General features: G+C 51.8%; 1 protein-coding gene across 2 annotated transcripts; it reads right to left on the bottom strand.

Annotated features, from left to right (window-relative positions):
- Window positions 1-2,473: 2,473 nt before the first annotated feature.
- Window positions 2,474-16,502, bottom strand: PRELP (proline and arginine rich end leucine rich repeat protein). 2 transcript variants are annotated; one of them, XM_005216651.5, is made up of 3 exons: window positions 16,358-16,502; window positions 8,000-8,985; window positions 2,474-5,061 (listed from the first exon to the last, which is right to left on the bottom strand). In XM_005216651.5, the coding sequence occupies exons 2-3, from the start codon at window positions 8,967-8,969 to the stop codon at window positions 4,886-4,888; spliced, it is 1,146 nt and encodes a 381-aa protein (XP_005216708.2). In that variant the 5' UTR covers window positions 8,970-8,985; window positions 16,358-16,502; the 3' UTR covers window positions 2,474-4,885.
- Between the last annotated feature and the right edge of the window lie 2,813 nt (window positions 16,503-19,315).

The following is a 19,315-nucleotide window of genomic DNA, read 5'->3' as shown; positions in this document are numbered from 1 at the left end:
GGGCACCAGCTGGAATGGAGGGGCTTTCCCAGCCCAGGAACATTGTCTCCAGAGCAAAACCTGTTCCTGATCCCCCGGCAGCCCCCCGCACGAGGAGAGACACAGAAGGCTCTGCTGGTGGAGAGATGGCCCTGGAGCCAGGGAGGTGCCCAGGCAGCGGGCGGCGCATGCGGTGGGCGGTCCTCAACCTTCTCCACAGCCGAGGCTCCGCGTTCAGATCCCCCGGCCCACTCCAGTCAGCCGGGCGTCACCCCTCCACCGCCGCACCGCTTGTTCCCTGAGAAGAAAGTGGTGTGACTGCTCCTTCATCTCCCCTGCAGTCTGCCCCCGCTCCCCTGGGCTGCACCCCCAGCTCTCCTGCTCTCGGGTCTACGGCTGTGGCCTGTGGCCCCTGCAAGCCCCGCGCCCACTCTGGCTCTCGGCGGCTTCTGGTCCCGCCGCGCATGCGCCAGTTCCGTGCTCCTCTGGCCCCGGCTGAGCCGCTTCGGATTCAGGCTTCAGGTTCTAGATCCTCAACCCCTTCTACTCTTGGCTTCACAAACACACCCGACACGCTGTCTGGTTACCATGGATTGCAGGGAGGGTCCATGGTGTGTGTGTGTGTGTGTGTGTGAGGGTCCACGGGGTGTGTGTGCGCGCGTGTGTGTGAGGGCCCGTGGGGGGTGTGTGTGTGAGAGAGAGGGTCCATGGTGTGTGTGTGTGTGAGGGTCCATGGTGTGTGTGTGTGAGGGTCCATGGTGTGTGTGTGTGTGAGGGTCCATGGTGTGTGTGTGTGTGAGGGTCCATGGTGTGTGTGTGTGTGTGTGTGAGGGTCCTTGGTGTGTGTGTGTGTGTGTGTGTGTGTGCGTGTCTGTGAGGGCCCATGGTGTGTGTGTGTGTGTGTGTGAGGGTCCATGGTGTGTGTGTGTGTCTGTGAGGGTCCATGGTGTGTGTGTGTGTCTGTGAGGGTCCATGGTGTGTGTGTGTGTCTGTGAGGGTCCTTGGTGTGTGTGTGTGTCTGTGAGGGTCCTTGGTGTGTGTGTGTGTGTGTGTGTGTGTGTGTGTGAGGGCCCATGGTATGTATGTGTGTGTGCGTGTCTATGAGGGCCCATGGTGTGTGTGTGTGTGTGTGTGAGGGTCCATGGTGTGTGTGTGTGTCTGTGAGGGTCCTTGGTGTGTGTGTGTGTGTGAGGGCCCGTGGTATGTGTGTGTGTAATCTGTGTGGGAACCGTCTAACCGTCCTGCTGTTGTTCCAGGCAGCTCAGCCCTGGAGAGCCACTCTAATCCGAGCCTCGTTAGGAGGAGCAGGAGGCGTGATGATGGAGTGGAGGTGGCAGGCCCTGGGGACAGAGGTCTGGGGCAGGGTGACCCCATTGCTTCCCTGTTCATGGGCACAGAGAGAGAGAGAGGCAGAGGTGGAAGTGTCAGAAACTCCCCTGCTTTTTGGACAGCAGGGGTCTATTTCCTGCCGAGGGCTTGTAGCCACATAAATCCATGACTGCAAATCATTCTTCCTCTTCTCTCAGACACACACACACACGGTAGACTCCATGTCTTCCGATCTTTTTCTCAAGCTGGTTCCCTTCTTTCCTGCTTATGTGCTTTTTCCTCCTCCCACCTGGCAAAATCTGATTCAAATCTTAAGATCCAGGGCAAATGATAGGAACCATTCTGGCTTCTCCCAGGCAGAAGGAGAGACCCTCTCCACAATGCTTTTTGTACCCAGCATTATTGCCCACACTTAAGACATGCAATTACTAATTCATGGATTTTCCCTTTATGAATTCCTCAAGGGCAAGGGGTATATATTACCGGTCCTTGAATTCTTAGCTGGAAACCTTGCACGTAGTTGATATACACTGAACACTTGCTGAATTGAACTGAGGCAGAAATTTAGGAGGCAAGGTAGGAGTGGGACAGTATCTGGCAGCTTTTTATCCAAAAGGAGGTGGTGTAGTCCGGGAGGATTCTGAAACAAACCTTCCACCGGAAGAGAGATTCCAGGGCATCCTGATCTTGCCCCTCTGTGAATGTCTGCATGGCCTACAGACCATTCCAGATGCAGTGGTTGGCCCTTTGCTCACTGCGCTCGATATACCCCTGCCACATTGTTCTGTGCATCTTACACTGCCTGTCCTCAACTAGTCTGTAAGTTTTTTCTGGTTAGGAATGGAGTCTGGTTTGTGTCTTTCTGTATCTGTCTCAGTGCTGAGCATTTGGGAGACCCTCAACCATCTAGTAGTATCTGTGGGTTGAAAAGAACTTGGAGTTTGGGGCTTCGCATGTAGCTGCCAGATTTTTTTATCTGACTTTAGGAATGGGGGGAGTTCCCCAAGAAAAGGTTTTAGAATCATTTCCCTAGAGTTTCTTAGGAATAGGCTCCTATCTCTACCAGTCTTCTCAGAGGTAGTAAGGTTGGAGGCAGGGGGAGAGGGCGGCAAGATGAATTTAAGGTACTGTTCTCACCTGTTTACATTGTCAGTTTCAAGCAGGATATTTTTCATATCACTTTATTTTCTCTGCTGTGAAGCGTGATGGAATGTGAAAGTTGTTTCACAAAGTTGTCATGATCTTCAAGAAAGAATAGATGTAGGTACAGAGTACACACACACACCTACTTACACATCTGTATGTGCCTATGCCAACAGCACTGAGAGAATGAAGTTGTATATGGAAGAGGCGGCCTCCTTAATCCAGGGGGAACCAGCGCATTGTGTGTGGGGGTGGGGCGGGGCGTGGAACTATACGGCCAATTCAGTTTCCTCTGGTTTACAGCTGCAGGGAGCTATAGAGGAAGCTGGCATATTCTAGACAGGGCACTGGGATGATGGTGATTTTGTTGCTGCTGAAACAAAACACTTCCGGTTTGCAGGAGCAGGGGAATGACCCCTCCTCCCTGAGGAGTCCTAGGCGCTGTGCTCATTACCAGAGGGGCTGAGAGGGCAAGGTGGGAGTAAGATACACAAGGGGCGGTTATCCAAGCTGTAGCACCTCGGCTACAGTTTATCTTGACTTTAAGCAAGGGCTTTGGAAAAACCAGCTGCAGCTGCAAAGAATGAAGCAGTTGAATGGGAACATGGGGAGGAACTTGATGATACAGGCCTATTTTCTGTAAATTAGCAAAAGAGAAAAATTAGAAGAAAATGGAGATTTCTTGAAGTTAGGGAGCTAGCTTAATCCAATTTCTTAAACATCTCTGGAACTTTTCTCAACCTAACTTGAGAGTGGGCACTGTGTCCTACTCATTTCTAGGACACACACCCCCTAGTCCCACCAATGTACACTTGGGGATTCTAGCGGGGGGCATCTCCACCCACTGGAGGGAGGAAAGGGGAGATGAAGGTCAGTCGGCTCTGGTGGACTCGGGCTTCTCTTAGAGGCCTTTCACACACTGCTCCCCTGGGCCAGATTGGGGGGCAGTGTGTGTGAAAACTTTGGGGGAAGGACAGTCCGTACAGGGAATAAATTATTGCGAAGGAAGGAGATAATATTTAGGACTCATGCTGCCTTAGAACATGGTCTAAAAGGTGAAGCTGCATAGGGAACATGAGCTCCAGAGGGTCCTTGGAGGGGTACTGTAGCCACCTCCTTAGTCTACCACCTGAAAGCAGAGAGCAGAAGGGACCCACAAGGTGAGAGGGCAGAGGGGAACAAGCCATATCCTCTTCTGGGTTCCTGAAGCTTCCCTCTTGGGTTCACTCATATGGGAACCAGGTCCCCTATCTTGGTGCCTCGGGTATACCGAGTACGCTATAGACCCCAGAGGACAGAGACCACGCGTGTCGCCCACAGCTTTTCAAGTGGGAACTAGAGACCAACTCCTGACCTTGGCAAATCACCCCAGAAAGATGACACAGGACCAGCTGTGGGCAGTATCAGCCACCAGATGTCACTGCTGTGCCTGGCTGAGAGGGGAGGCCGCTGCACAAGCAGAAGAGGGCTCTGGGAGATTTCCGGCTCCCCACCCCTTCTCTGAGCAGTTCCTCAGGAGCCGCTCCCCAGCAACGGAGAGGCAGAGAGCGCACGGCAGGGCAGGGCGGGGCTGCTGGCTCTGTACCCTCCCTGTGCTGCTCCTCAGGCACTGGGCCTCTTGTCCAGCCGCCAAGGGGCCATCCGCACCCACACGGGCCATCGTGGGTTCTGACTCCCAGCCTCTCCCACTGGCTGGTCCCTGGGTTTTTGTGCCACTCTCCTCCTGGAATGCTCCTCCCTGCTCTTACTGTTGGCACAGAGGCTCAGCCAGGAGGCTGTGTGCCGAGAAGGGCCCCTCTCACCTTATGAAGGAGCAGCAGGTCCCTGTGCCCATCTCTGAGCCTGCATCCTTCTTCAGCCGTTCCCTTGCATCTCCTTTCCAGAACCCAGGCTGGCAGAGGACAGGTGTCTGTCTGGTGCCTGTGAATGGGGCAGGGCAGCAGCAGTTTTGGAAGATGGGATCCTTGACCCAGGAGACCTGAGTTCCTCAGTCTGTTTGGGTCAGAGCTGCTCACAATAGAGGAGTTTCCAGCAGGACTTTCCAAACTTCACGTCTAGGCTGCCCCTGACCATGCTCTGCTTGCTTTGGCCAGGACGAGAACCAGATTTCCGTCCATGGTCAGGGCTAACCCAGGAGTGATGAGGGAGGAAGAAAGTGGGATGTCTTTAGATATACACCTGTGCTTCTGGGACCAGAAGTTGGGGTGCACAGCAGGTGTCTTTGAACTGGGTGGACCAAATCAAGCCTTTGGAAATCTTGTTCTAGAAGCTGCAGGGGCAGCAGAGTATGTGGCTTGTCCCTGACTCAGGAAGGTGGGATAAGAAGGGCAGAGCTGGGAGCAAGAAAAGGAGACAGAGCAAACAAGCTGTGGGCACGGGCGCCTGGGCCTCCACGTTCAGCGCGGCCGGAGGAGCTCCAGGGGCACAGGAGGGCCTAGATGACCACGGACTGCAGCAGGCGGAAGCACATCATGAGGTCCAGCGGGATGGGCGGCTTCAGGTAGTTCCCATCCAGCCGCAGGTAGCGGAGGTGCGGCACGTGCTCCAGATCCGAGGAGAAGTCATGGAAGGCGACTATATTGTTGGGGCAAATTTGGGTCCCATTGATTTCTGCGGAGAAAGAAAGGGAGAAGTCAGCAGGAGAGGTGGGCAGGGGGTCAGGCCAGATAGGGCTAGAGGCCAAAACGTGGAGGGAAAAGAGGGTGGACAAGGATAAAGACCCTAGAGATTTCTTCTCTGGAACTGGCTCACCAGTTCTCGGGAACATGCGACCATGAGTAATTGACCCTAACCTCCAAGCTGGTTTACCCGTTCATAAAATGAACTAAATTGGAACCGATCAACAATTGTTATTGCAAACTCACTCTAAAGACTCATGGAGGAAGTGAACTTTGAGCTGACCCTTCAAAGATAGGATTAACATGTAGAGACCTGGGGATGGTGTTCTGATGCTGTGACCTATTTGAATGATGTTGTGGAGGGCAAAAAGCTCATGGCAGAGTTAGGAACCAGTAAATAGTACAACGTGATATACTAAGCAGAGTAAACTGGAGAGGCTCCAGTTGTGGCCACCAATTATAGGAGACTTTCAGATATTTCACTAAGGATGGGGTCTCTGATTTCTAGTCTGAGGAATGTCACTGAGCAGGACTGCTGTTATGAGAGGGACGGTGGGATTTATGAACTGGTGTCCCGGGGGGGCTAAATCTGGAAGGGCGCTATGATCAGGTTTATACTGTAGAAAGATGAATCTGGCTGCATGTGGAGAAACAGTGGAGGGAAGCAAGATCTGAAGCCCGCAGTGGATGGATTACCCCAGAGGTTCTCCTGTAAGCGGGATGTGAGGCTTGAGGGTGAGCAGAAGATGGCTAGGTTGACTGACCTAGGTATGACAGGAAGAGAAAGGGTGCCAGGATGTGATGGAGCCGTTGATTCTGGACTGATGACTGACTCTGGGTAAAGTGAGCTAGAAAGGGAAGAGATGGGCAAATGGAGGTAGGTTTTCAAATGGAAGCTGAGTTTCCATTTTCCCCTTCACCTTTTTGGTATGCCCTCTTCTAAATGAAGTTTTCTATCCTCCCAAGCCTTGCTTCTTTTATCTTCTGTGGGTGGTGGTTGGGTGCTCTTCATCTCCTTCCTCCTCTTCCCTCTCTCCGCTTTCTTCTCTCTTCAGCATTGGAGCAGCAGAAAGAGCCCTGACGTAGATGAATTTTCTTCCTATGACCTGTTGTAGCTTTGGACTTTACCCCCCTGATGCGCTGTTCTGAAACTGTGAAATGGTGAGAGTGGGTGGAATCTTTCCGTCTTCAACCTCAGAAGGCTGGATCACCACCCCCTCTCACCACAGCCTGTTTTTATCCACAATCTGATAGAACATTGTCAACCATTTATTAATCAAGGTATCCTTTCTGTCTAGATTTTTGGCCGATACAGCCTCGTGGGAGTAATGTGTTCCATCAGTTTGCTACCTGCAGGGTACAATTAGACAGTTTTGCCTTTTCCTGAGTTTCTTTCTTGCAAGATTTAAGAAGACTTCCCCTACCTTTGGGTAATTATCTCAGATGAGTGAATAAGCCTGTTCTATTATCCACTTGTTTCGAGATTACAGAAATTCAACAATCTCCCTCTCATCCTTTGGCTTGAAAGCTAAGGATTCCTAATATCATTTGGGGAGTGCTTCTCTTTCTCCTTGGTCTCCATTCCCACAGCTGCTGCATTCGTCTTGGGGATGTAGCCTGATTTTGTCCAGGGGCCAGAGAATATTCTCACATTTGTTTTTAAATTGTTCTGCTGATGCTCTGCTCAGATCTGATGTTTTTGATTAGGCAAAACTGTCACTTCCAGTCTTTTTTCTCACCTACATTTTTTATCCAAAGCCCAGGACCCTGTAAATGTAGCTTAGGCAAATTCTACATTGAGTGTACTGACTTTTATGACCAAATCCTTCAGCCTTCCAGATAGATTCAGAAAAGCATCCACATACAGACATATTCTCCTGACTGCCATGTCTTTTCCAGTCGTATGCTTTTAGTGTGGGGCTTTCCTGGTGGCTCAATTGGTAAAAGAATTTGCCTGCGATGCAGGAGACCCAGGTTTGATCCCTTGGTGGGGAAGATCTCCTGGAGAAGGAAATGGCAACCCACTCCACCATTATTGCTGGAAAATCCCATGGACAGAGGAACCTGTCAGGCTACAGTCCACGGGGCCACAAAGAGTCGGACACGACTTAGCGACTAAACCATCAGCCACTCATAATATACACAGAACTGCCTCTCTGTATGTTTTTACAGACTCTTTAAAACCTAGGCTCAGGCTTGGGAAGAAGCCCATTTTCTCACGGCTGCAGTGGACAGATCCAGGACACTCCAGCTGCTGCTGCTGCTAAGTTGCTTCAGTTGTGTCCGACTCTGTGCGACCCCAAAGATGGCAGCCCATCAGGCTCCCACATCCCTGGGATTCTCCAGGCAAGAACACTGGAGTGGGTTGCCATTTCTTTCTCCAATGCATGAAAGTAAAAGTGAAGTTGCTTAGTCATGTCTGACTCTTTGAGACCCCATGGACTGCAGCCTACCAGGCTCCTCCGTCCGTGGGATTTTCCAGGCAAGAGTACTGGAGTGGGGTGCCATTGGCTTCTCCAGGACATTCCAGAGTCAGCATTTAAATGTCACCATTCTTTAGGAGAATGTCCAGGACTGTATTTCACGTCTCCCTTACCTACAGGTCTGGAGGGCAAAGGAGCAGGGGCTGGTGAGAAGGGCTGGAGGTAGAAAAGCTGTTACCCTCCAAGCATGGTATTCTGGGCACTTAATCCATACTAAACTAGTAAATCTTCATATATATTTTGTGCCATTTTACAAATGAGGAGACTTGCCAGAGAGGTCAGATATTCTTTGAAGGTCATGTGGGCTGCAAGTGGAAAGACCAAGGTTTGAAGACTGTGCCAGACTGGGTGCTTCTGCGTCCTCAGGCACAGGCCTGAGGCCCGCGTGGAAGCGCTGAGGAGGGAGAGCCAGCCGCCCGCCCGCGCCGCCCCAGTTCCCGCACTCACTCTCGATGCTGTTGTTGTTGAGGTACAGGTGCTCCAGCCTGCTGCTGATGGCGGGCACGCTGCTGATCCTGTTGTGCGACAGGTGCAGCACCAGCAGGTTGGAGATGTTGAACGAGTTCTTGGGGAGGCCCCGGTCCGAGAGCTGGTTGTAGTTGAGGCGGATGAAGGCCAGGTTGGGGAAGCCCTTGAAGTACCCACTGGGGATGGCCTCGATTCTGTTGCTGTCCAGGTAGAGCTGGTGGATGGCGGAGGGCACCTTAGGGGGCATCTTCCTCAAGGTGTTGTGGGCCAGGTTGAGCTGCATGAGGTTCTTGAGGCCCTGAAAGGTGTCAGGCTTGAAGACGCCGTCACTCAGCTTGTTGTGCTGCAGGTCCAGCAGCAGCAGGTTCTCCAGCTTGCTGAAGACCCCGGGCGGGATCCTGGAGATCTGGTTCTGGCTTAGCCTCAGCTGCTCCAAGTTCCGGGGCAGGGCCGCGGGCACCTCTTCGAGCTGGTTCTTCTCCATGTAGAGGAACACCAGGCTGGGGAGTTTCTCCAGCACCCTCTGGTCCACCTTTCGAATCCGGTTGTTGTCCAGGTTGATCCACCTCAGGCCCGTGGCGTTCTTGAAGGACTCCACCGGGAGCTCGGTGATGAAGTTGTTCTGGAGATAGAGGTAATGGATGCGGGACGGGATGACAGGGACCTTTCGGAGGTTGCGGCTGTCACAGTAGAGGGCGGACGGGAAGTCAGGAGGGCAGTAGCACTCCCGGGGACAGTCAGGAAAGACCGACGGGGGGCCTGGGGGCAGTGGGGGAGGCAGGTCTGTAGGCTCCGTTGGCTCATCGGGCTGTGGGAAGCTGGGTGTGGGTCTGAGCCTGGGTCTGGGCCGAGGCCTCGGTCTGGGCCTCGGTCGTCTTGTTGGCTGGCCTTGGGCCGCTGTGGCCAAGATGAGGAGAAGTGTGAGGAGCCAGCAGAGGGATGACCTCATGATCCAGGCGACACACCTGTGGGGAGGAACGTGGGAGGTCATCAGCCTGCTGGGCCTCAGTAAAAAGAACACGTGTCTTTGCAGCTGGAGTTGGCCGGGATGGGCTTGGGGGGAGCTGTGGCAGGGACCTGTGGAAGCATCTCCTTGCTTGCCTGTATCCAGCAGCAAGGGTTTGAGTGTCTGACTCCCTTTCCCAGAGGCCCAGGTGCTGATGTGCTAGAGTGTCAGCTGTCTTGGCAGAATGCATTCTGGGCTGTGAATCAGGAGTCCCAGGGTTTCCTGGAGAATACCCTTAACCACTCTAGTCCTCAGTCTCCTGGTTTGCAGCATGAGAAAATAATCTCTCCCCTTATAGGAGGGATGTTAGGATATGTGAGCCATAGAGTCCTGGGGTATTACATCTGGAAGGGTCCTTACTGGTTCCATAACTCAGTGGTTTCCAAACTGTGCCCCATTTCTGTGGAGTCCTCCTGAGGGAGGGATACCAAGGGGATGGCCCTGGGGGACCCCCCAACTCACCCCTGTCCAACATGAGGAGCTCTGTGGTTTTAAAATCTGTTACACAAATTAAGGGTTAGCTGAAGCATGCATTTGAAAAAAAAAGTAGCATTGCTTAAAGTGTTTTGAAATTCACAAAGTCCAGATTCAACTATTTATAAAAATTGAGCACTGGAGGGGAGTACTAGCTTGTCAAGGCCAGGAAGCTGTATAACAGCAGACCCAGGACAAAGACCCACGTCTCCGTGGGCTCAGCAAGCTCTTGGGAAGGAAGTGCTGCGGTCCCCTTGCATTTGCCCCGGCTCACCCCTCCTCCCCAGGGCTCAGCTCAGAGAACAATGGTCTTTGCCAGCAGGACACACACCAAGAATTTCTCCCCAGATGTGGAGGCTCCCGGGGAAAAAACAAGGAAGCAACTGAAAGCTGTGGGGAATACAACAAAGTAGTGAATATAACCAAAAAAAAGAAGCAGATTCATAGGTATAGAGAACCAGTGGTTACTAGTGGAGAGGGGCAATATAAGGATAGGGGATTAGAGGTATAGACTATTACGTATAAACTAATCTAGGATATATTGTACAACACAGGAGATATAGCCAATATTTTATGATAACTATAAATGGAGTGTAACCTTTAAATATTGTAAACCACTGTGTTGTACACCTGTAACTGAGATAATATTGTACATCAACTATGTTTCAATTTTTTAAAAAGCTGCAGGGAAACCACTTTCATTTCTTCTGATCTGGTATTGCTGCTTCCCATATGCATTGGAGTTGATGATATCGGGGTGGGATATAGAGGAGAACTTCCCGCTCGCCTCAGAGACATAGTGGAATATGTTGCTGAAGGATGCTCTGGGGTTGACCTTCCCATTGATTCTGATGATGCTGCAGATAGGGCCATGTGGTTTGAGTCAAATTAAGCTGAGGAAACTGTGGTAGACCCAAGGCTGCAGACAAAAACTGGCATCTCTCTCAGACTCCCTGCCCTAGCTTGTCGGGTTACCTGTCCTTTCCCCTCCCAAGGTCCCTGTGACAGCCCCTCTGGTCTGCTCCGGGATATCTGTCTCCACGTTGCTTCCAATGGCCCTCTTTGCTGCTTCTTCACAATTTGCGGTGGTCTGCCCCTCCCCTTCCTAGGGCCTGGGACACTTTGGAGATGCAGGTTTCTTGGAGTTCTTAGAGAGGGGGCTGGAGTGTATCCTCAGCTGCATCTGGACCCTGTGATCACTGCCTCTGCGCCAGGCTTCCCCCGCTTTCTTTGGAGCCCACATCAGCTAGGTTCTTCCCTTGTGTGACCCAGTACTGGCTTCCTGCTAGCTTTGTTCAAAGCTAGCTCAGTAGAAGCCCCTCACCAGATGTTTAGCCTGAGTCTGTTACTTGGAAGGAGCTGAGTGTGACAAGAAACATGGACAAGGGCAGGGCTCACCCTGGAGGGGTGAGGGAGTCTACCTACACCTGTTGCACACCTGCCCTGGACACCCAGCCCACACACGCTCGCACAGACACTCCTCTCCCTGTGCCACACACATGAGCAAATGCACGCGCCCCTCCTTGGTGTGTGTGCGTGGGTCCTCACGGAGTATAGAGTGTGGAAAGGAAGGAGCAGAATGGAGACAGCGCGGAGGGAAGGGAGAGGAGGCTGCCCTGCAGCTTCTGCTCCTTCTCCTTCCTCTAAGGTGGTCTCTTCTCAGGCAGACCTCTCCAAGGGGGCCCAGGGGGCCATTTCCCCTGGCCTCCTATCACAAAGGACGCTGCAGTTAGATTCTTGGCTTTATCTCCTGTTGTGCATGTAACAATCTTGGGGATACACCAAAAAGACTGAGGTGAAAAGACATTCATTGTAAGACTAAACTTGAGTCTTGTTGCCAGACCCCACACTGCTTGTAATTGGTGAACTATCAATGAAAATGTTACAAGTTCTGTCATTTTCTTGAAATAGCACAACAGTATTGCACAGAGATTTTAAACGGGGTTAAAGCATTATATTCGTGTGCTAAAACCTAACATTTTTAAAAGCCCCAGTTTTTGTGACCTTAAATTTTTTTGCTTTGGCACTTTTTACTTCCTGACCAGCTGGGAGCCTGACAATAAGCAAGAGGTCTCTTGTGCAGTGAGAAGCCCTAGGAAGGCTTCCCAGCCTGGCGGAGCCCCCTCCCCTTCACTGCCTTGGTCAACAGGAGCATTTACCCTGGGCCCTGAGTGGGCAAGTCACGCCTGTGCGGAGCGGCAGCCGGCCCTGGCACGAAGCGCTTCCCGGTGACGTGGGGCCCGGGCAGCACTTGGCTCAGGAGCGTCAGTCTCAGCCCCACCCGACGGGCGTGCCTCCCACCCCTGCCATTGCTGTGAACACCGGCCGCCCTTGCCGCCACCTCCTGTGCCAGACCCTTCGGCAACTTCCCTTATCTCCCCACCGGCCCTCTGACCCGTCTACACTCCAGACCTCTGGGGGCTGGCCATGCTCCTTTCAGAGCTGAGAAGGTTCTCAAGGACAAGCTCCCGGGCCTGTTCCTTGGAGAAACTAGGTCTGTTGAATTAGCTAGGTCTGCTCTTAGCCCTGGGGCTGAACCATTCTGTGTGTGTGTGCACGCTCCTTCCTTGAGGAAGCAGTGCTCATTTCTAAGGCTTTGCTCATGGGACAGTGCTCCTTCCTGATGGAGTCTGGGCTGAACCATTCTGTGTGTGTGTGCGCACGCTCCTCCCTTGAGGAAGCAGTGCTCATTTCTAAGGCTTTTCTCATGGGACAGTGCTCCTTCCTGATGGAGTCTGGGCTGTCCACACACTCTAAGTCTCCAAACCAGAATTTGGGACAGACGAGAAGTCCCTGCACTCCAAAGGGAGCCATAGTCTCTCCCACAAAGCCCTAAGTCACACCTTCGTATGTTCCTGTCTTCCAGAACCTTCTGTCCAGTCATAAGTTCCCTTAGCCGGGATTGTAAGTGTATGTGATTTTTAAATTTCTTATGCCTTCGCAAGCACACCTCCCCACTTTCTGCTGGGCTGAGCTCACTGCTTGATCAATAAATGCATCTGGACCGCCTGTAACCACTGACCTCCTGTAATCCCATTCACCAACACCTGTTCTCAAAAAGCTGCTCATTTGTGAGAGGAAAGCAAGTGCTTTGACCAACCCAAAATTCACTCTCCCATTTGAGATTTTCTGAGAGTTTTAAATTCAAATTTCAATCTCAAGTATTAGAGACTTAGGCTTGAATCCTGGCTCTGACCCACCTCCTCAGGTCCAGGGTCCTCAACTGTGTGAGGATCAAATGGGATCATCCACATGAAGACATGTCATAGAGCATAAAATCTCTGCAAATGGCAGGGGTTTCATTTATTCATTTATTTGTTTGCAAAAGAACATATTCTCTCAAGAGACTCTGATTTTTAAAGTGAGATAGTCCTATCCCTGTTTAGCTCATAAATTCATTCATTTAAGGTTCATACTCCCAGGACTCTTGCAACGTTTAGCCTCAGGGCAGGGTTGGGTTGAGGCCCACAAGGGTTTGCCAAATCATAGGGTAATTGGCTTTGTATGGAGAGAGCCTGGGATTGGGGTTGAGCTGAGAGTGAGGTTGGGTGTGTCTCCTTGGGTTAAAGAAGGATGACTCCACACTACTTCCTGGTGTTCTTGTCAGATTTCACGTCCAGCTCATGACCCCTGGGACCTCCGTGGCTTAACCCAGCTAATGATCCTGCCGTTGGAGGGGGGCTGCCCCTGCCAGGGCCGTGCCCATGGGCGTTGGGATGACCCTCTTTTTTGGTTTCCTTCTTGCTGTCCTAAACTCAGCCTTCTGAAAGCCATTGTATTCTCTGTGTCTTCCCGAAGCCCACAGGGGAGTTGGAAGCCGGGAGAATCAGGTCGTCTCTGCCCAGCTGTTAACAGAGGAGTGAGGCAGGCCCACCGCAGCTGCCTTAGACTCTTCCAAGGCCTCCAAGTAGGCGTTGTGGGGTTCTGAGGTAAGGAAAGGGCTAACGTGGAGGCATGGTGAATTCAGCAAGTCACCGACTCACTGTCCCTTTCTTGGGGAGTGAAATCAGAATAGGAGTAAGGCTGACTGGGGCAAAGGTGAAGAGAGCATCATGGTGCAAACTAGACGGAGGGTGTGGGGTCCCCGCCCAGCCACCACTGCCTTTGGTGACGCGACCCTGTCCTCAGCCTCACTTCCCTTACCTGCAAAACACAGATAAAGAAATCTTCCCTGTCCCTCTGTTCCTCATCGGGTTATTTTCAGAAGTAAACGTAACAAGTGACTTTAAAATGTGCTACAGATCAAAAAGAGCTAAAAATAAATCTAACACTCTAATGGAGAAACCATCTGTCTCCCCAGTGTCTACCGCAAGGCAACATGTAAACACAATCTTTTTTGGCCTCAGGCCACTAGTCCAGAAGAGCAAATTTTCCCTTCTAAAGGCAAGGGGAACAATTTAGGGTGAGATGCTCTTGTCCTCTCATCACGGCTCCTCACTAAGTCCTTCTCTCTGCCTCAATCCCCTAGCTTTTCCACTCCCTGAAGAAAGCCTACAGGAGTCTGTCTGATGTGTTGAGTGCTTATAGATGTGGGTCTCAACCCTGCAACTCCTCAGCTGTTTAGCTGGGTACTCTTGGGAAATCTCTTGCCTCTACTAAGCTTCAGTTTCCTCATCTGTAAAATGGGCATACTAATACATTTTTATCAGATTATTTTGAAGGTTAAGTGAGTAAATGTGCAAAAAAGCAAGTGCTCGGTGAATGTTAAGCTACTACTGACATTATTTCAAAGTAATGGGGTCTCTTTCTCTTAGCTTGGCCAGAGGACAGCCGTTCCCTCCACTGAATGCCGATCCTTGCAGATGGTTACTTGGATTTCTACCAACTCTCCTACACAGAGCAAGCTCCTCCCCTTTCAGGCCTGTGAAACCACATTTAGGTCTCAGAATCAAATAATTAGAGAAGCCATAGATGCCCCCAGCCATTTGGGGAATGTTCACTCTGTCCCTCCCCCTCACTAACACCCGCTCCCATCCCTGAGCCTTTCTGCAGCAGCTGTGGGGGTGCTGACCAGGAACACCGCAGCCTGCTGACCTCAGCTGGCTGTGGAGTCCACCGTGACTCGGGACTTCCCCTCCCAACCTTGGGTACCTTTCCCTTCCAGCTTCCCCCAGAGGCCCAAGAGGTGGGGCTGCCCCCGGGGAGGTGAAGGGGCAGTGCAGACCCTGCGGTTAGGCCCATCCTCTGTGCAGGCCCGCCAGAGCAGGCAGCTACTGGGCAGGAGCAGGGGATCTAACAGGGGTGGGGAGGAGCCCTGCACAGTGCCCCTGGGGGCCCAGGCAGGCGGATTAGCAGGTAGGAGGAAGCCTAAGCTCTTTGGAGCTACCTTGGGGGAAATTGCTTTCTGGAATGTTCCTTCATTACACAGCTGCCAGTGCTTACAAGGAGACAAGAAGCGGAGAGCTCACAGAAGGTCTTCCGTTCCTTCAGGTGCTTGCTTCTACTCTGCAAAAGAGGGTGGCCCACTAGAGACACTTGGAAGCTGCTCCATCAGACAGTCCTTGTCCGGGAAGCCACACAGCCTGTCTGCCCAGCTAACGCTGCCAGAATCCTGGGCTGTTCAGTCCTACACATGTCTCCCTCAGGCCTCTGGTTCAGACTCTCAAACCCTTGCTGCCTCTCACATCCTGAAACAACAGCAGCTTCTTGGGTCTTGATCCCGTGGGTCTAGAGCAAAGGGTCCGGTTGTCTGTATTTCTAGTGAGCACCTCTCACCCTCCCCTGCACCCAGGTCTCCAGGTACTTGGAGACCCTCTCCTAGGCCATGCCCTTCTGGCCTTGGGATAACACTCTGCATAATCGAAGAGGAATGAGCTGGGAAAATGGAGAGGGTCCACCCTATTTAAAAAATTCCGTTTCCCACTTCAGTTTTCCCCTCCCTTGACTGATTAAGGAACTGCGTCTTTTTTCCTCTCCCATAGGGAGCCCTTGCCAATGTGGGATTATGTTGAAGTGGCTTTAAAGAGAATTCTTTTCTGGCTGCCTGCCGAAAACAGAAATGAATACCCCCAGTGCTGGGAAATAGTACCTCTAAGGCTTCAGAGTAGGGTTGCTTTCTTCTCTCTCTTTCCAAAAGAAAAGTGGTTTGAACTAGTGAGGCAGAGAAAGTCAGAGCTACTGGGAATACACTGTGCAGGTTGGAAAGCTGCTTTTTTCTCTCTCCCACCCAATTAAATTCTAAAGAACGAAGAAACCTCTCCAGCCCCTGCTGCTGTTCATCCTGTTCCTGCTCTGCCTGCACTCGGGGCACATGATTTCTTTGGCTCTGCCACCTCGGTGGGAAGACGCACTTGCTCTTTTCTCCTCGGTGCAGTGCGCGCGTGCCTGTGTGTGTTCCTGCCAGGGTCTTGTCACTGTGTGCTCTGCTCTGCGTGTCAAATGCCGTCAGAACGGAGGTGAATGGACAGGATGCTTTCACACTGTGTGTGTATTCGTGTGTGTGCATGCGAAGTGAAAGTGCAGCATCTGTGTGGCACATGTGTGTGCCTGGGACAGTGTGTGACAAAGCATCAAAGATTCAGCAAAACGGGTTGTAGAGTTTCCATGGGAACCCGATCTGTAGAAATGCTGCGTGCAGCATAGCTGTGCTACAGTACACATCTGTACCAAGAAAGTTTAACTTTTGCAACAAGCCAATACATGGGTGCAGAATGATGAAGAGAAGGAAGAGGGTGGAGACGAAATGAGGATGACTGATCTGAGCTCCTCTGAAAGGAGAAAAATCCGGTAGAAGACAGGAAGGAGGGGTGGGAGGAAGGAAGGAAGGCGAGGACAGAGCCTAGAGCAGTAGCCTGGCGTGGATGGGGTGGGAAGGGGCTGGCTGGAGGCCGGAGCCTTCCTCCTCCAGACGGGCTTACCTGAACCACCTGCCTCTCCTCTCAGCTCGGGTTTGTCTCCGGCGAGGCGAGACTGCCTCCCCCCACCCTCAGTGGAGCTGTGGCAGCAGAGAGCCAGCCAGAAGTTCTGGTCTCCCAGTGGTGTGTGCGTGCTTGTGTTTGCCTGACTCTTCCTCCACCAGATCCTATTGGGGTAGGGAGGTTAGTTTAGGGGAGGGCCAGGCCGATTGTAAGTAGGGAGGGGAGGAGGAAGGGAGCAAGGGAGGGAGGAGGGAAGAGAGGGAGGGAGCTTGGGAGTAGAGGAATGACAACAATAAAGTCTTTATTTGGCAGCCAAAATCCCAAAGACTCCATCCACACACCATGCCCACTAACGGACCCGTTTTTAATAACATTTCCTTCTGCTGCTGCTGCTTCTGGGAGGGAGGTTGTTTGACCCATGTTTGGAAAACAGGCCAAATTAACAGAAGAAAAGGAATGAAAGCAACCTCTGTGCAGGCGAGAACTGGATGGCTGGGTCCAGCACCAGTCTCGCATTTCTCCTCCTGACACATTTGCCTTGCTTCTGATGCCCCTCACTCCTCTGCTCTTGAATTCCCAAATGTGGGGGTGGGGATGTGTTTTCTGAGCAGTGACGGTCCTTCCCTGGGTCACCTTCCCTAGGAGGTTGCTAGGGGGAAGGAGTCCTGCTCTGTGTGAGCTGGCATGGGAGATAGCCGTGGTTTGGCTGCCAGGCGCTCTGAGAACCGGAGAGGGAAAAGTCAGGCCTGGGACTGCACTGCAGAGTAAGGCAGAATAAAGATTTTATGTGAGACTTAAAGTCACTGTTCGTGTGGATAATGCCAGTGCCTTCTTTCAGCTTCTCCATGTATGTCACACTCAGGAGAGATTTGGGTGCTGTATGGTCATCAAACAGAGTAAATGGGGAAACCCAAATGTTCCCTGTCCATGTCTTCCCAGGAGACACATTCAGGTAAGATCTTCAGCTCTCCTGATTTTTCTCAATTAAAAAACTGCAGCACACTTGCAGTTAAGTGTTAAGTAGCAACCCATCACAACTTCCTGCCACCTCAGTTGATGACTAAGAAAACTTGCTTATATTTACATTTTCTATCATCAAGTCCATGGAGAACAGCTTCATTGGAAGCATTGACAGGGAGAGCATTTTGTGATTCACTGACTTCATACAGCTAGACCCTTAGCCATTTCCAAAAAGAGGTAGCTCCTCCAGAAAGGGGCTTCCCTGGTGGCTCAGATGGTAAAGAATCCACCTGCAATGTGGGAGACCCAAGTTTGATCCCTGGGTCAGGAATATCCCCTGGAGAAGGGAATGGCTGGCTACCCACTCCAGTATTCTTGCCTGGAGAATTCCATGGACACTTGCACGTTTCCTCCAGAAAGAGCTTCCCGTTCTTGAATCTCGGGGACACCAATTGGTGTAGCTTGACCCAAGGGGAGGTATTTATCTTTTCTTGGCGTATCAAGGACAGTATGAAGTGACTGCTGGGGAGAATGGCAGGAAGTCCAGATACCGGGGTTGCTGCTGCTGCTGCACACTCCTAGGAAGTGTGCTCAGGGGGACAGAACGCGGGGGCAGGAAAGTACAGGAAGGGCGAGGCGGGAGGGAGGGGGCTCCCCGATGTGGTAGATCACAGATACATTTCCAGAGTCAGGACCTGCTCACACTTCCCACCCAGGCTGAAATCTCATCTTCAGGGCTCACTGCTTATTTGATCTGCTCAGCAACTGCTGCTTGATTATAAGCAGTGAGTGCTTGAAGCAAGAGGAAAAAGGGCATGATTGTGTACGATCCTCTCCACAGGGAGGTGGTGCAGGCTCCCACCTCTCCATGGCCCTACCTGAAGACTCTGCTGGGAAGTCGCGGTGTGGCCTGGGCAGTTTTGGCTCAGACTGGCTCGTGGTCGTCAGGCGCACTAGGGCTGGGTCTAGGGCAGACCCTCACCCCTCACCAACTGAGGCTCCCAGCCTAAGGTGGTTGGGGGTCTGGGAAAATGCACAGCAGGGAAGAGCTGTGGGAGACCTGTGGTTGCTTATCCCACCACCCAGCCTGGGGGATCTGGGTCACCTGGGGTGAGTGGCTCCTGGTGGGTAGAGGCAGCATCTTACTCATCATGGCATAAGCCGCAGCACCCACCTGGGGCTTGGCACGCCCTCGGTGGTCAGTAGAAGTCTGTTTCATCACATTTAAGAGGGTTGAACAAGGAAATTCTCTGTCACTCTCTTTTAAAAAATGTTTGAAAAGCTAATACTGTCTCTTGATTCAAATTCCAAACGGCACAAAAGATTGCACCAGGGAAAAGTCTTCTCCCCTCTCTGTCTCTCCATCATCCAGTTTCCTTCAGGACGCAATCGGCATCCAGTTTCTTGTGTCTTGCCAGGTTTATTTAATGCACATGTAAGCAGTAAGTACAAGCAGCTACGCACTTTTATTTTTGCTCTGTAGGATAGCTTGATGATCACTCGTATCCGGTACCTAAGGCTGTCCCTCACTCTCTGCCCCATAGTTATCTGAGTGGCCCCTCCTGATGGACACTTGGGCTTGTTGCCCCCTCCTGACCCATTTTTACAGTAACGGACTTGGTCTCACATATGTGGGTCCAGCTGTGGCTCTGCCTCCTTTCCATGCTGGCTAAGTGGCTTGAGGCTACTCATTTGCCCTTTCTGAGCCTTAGTTTTCTCATCTGCATGTATCATTTGCCGTCTATTGACTGGATAGTTCAATTATTCTCTAATCCAAACTTTCTTCTGAAAGTTAACTTCATTTCTGAATCTGAGTACTTCTATCACTGGTACAGTGGAAAACTCCATCTCAGGTCTTGGTTATCCCTCCCCGGGGGCTGTGCAGTCAGTAGGCAGTTAGCGTTTCCCCTCCAGGGCTGCAGGACACTCCCTTTGTCCTGGAAGGCCCCTCTAGCCTAGCAGACCTCTGACACTTTCTAAGGCTGTGTGCCCAGAACA

Source organism: Bos taurus, chromosome 16, assembly GCF_002263795.3.
Source record: "Bos taurus isolate L1 Dominette 01449 registration number 42190680 breed Hereford chromosome 16, ARS-UCD2.0, whole genome shotgun sequence".
Lineage (NCBI taxonomy): Eukaryota > Metazoa > Chordata > Mammalia > Artiodactyla > Bovidae > Bos > Bos taurus.
This window is presented reverse-complemented; position numbering and strand designations above follow the sequence as displayed.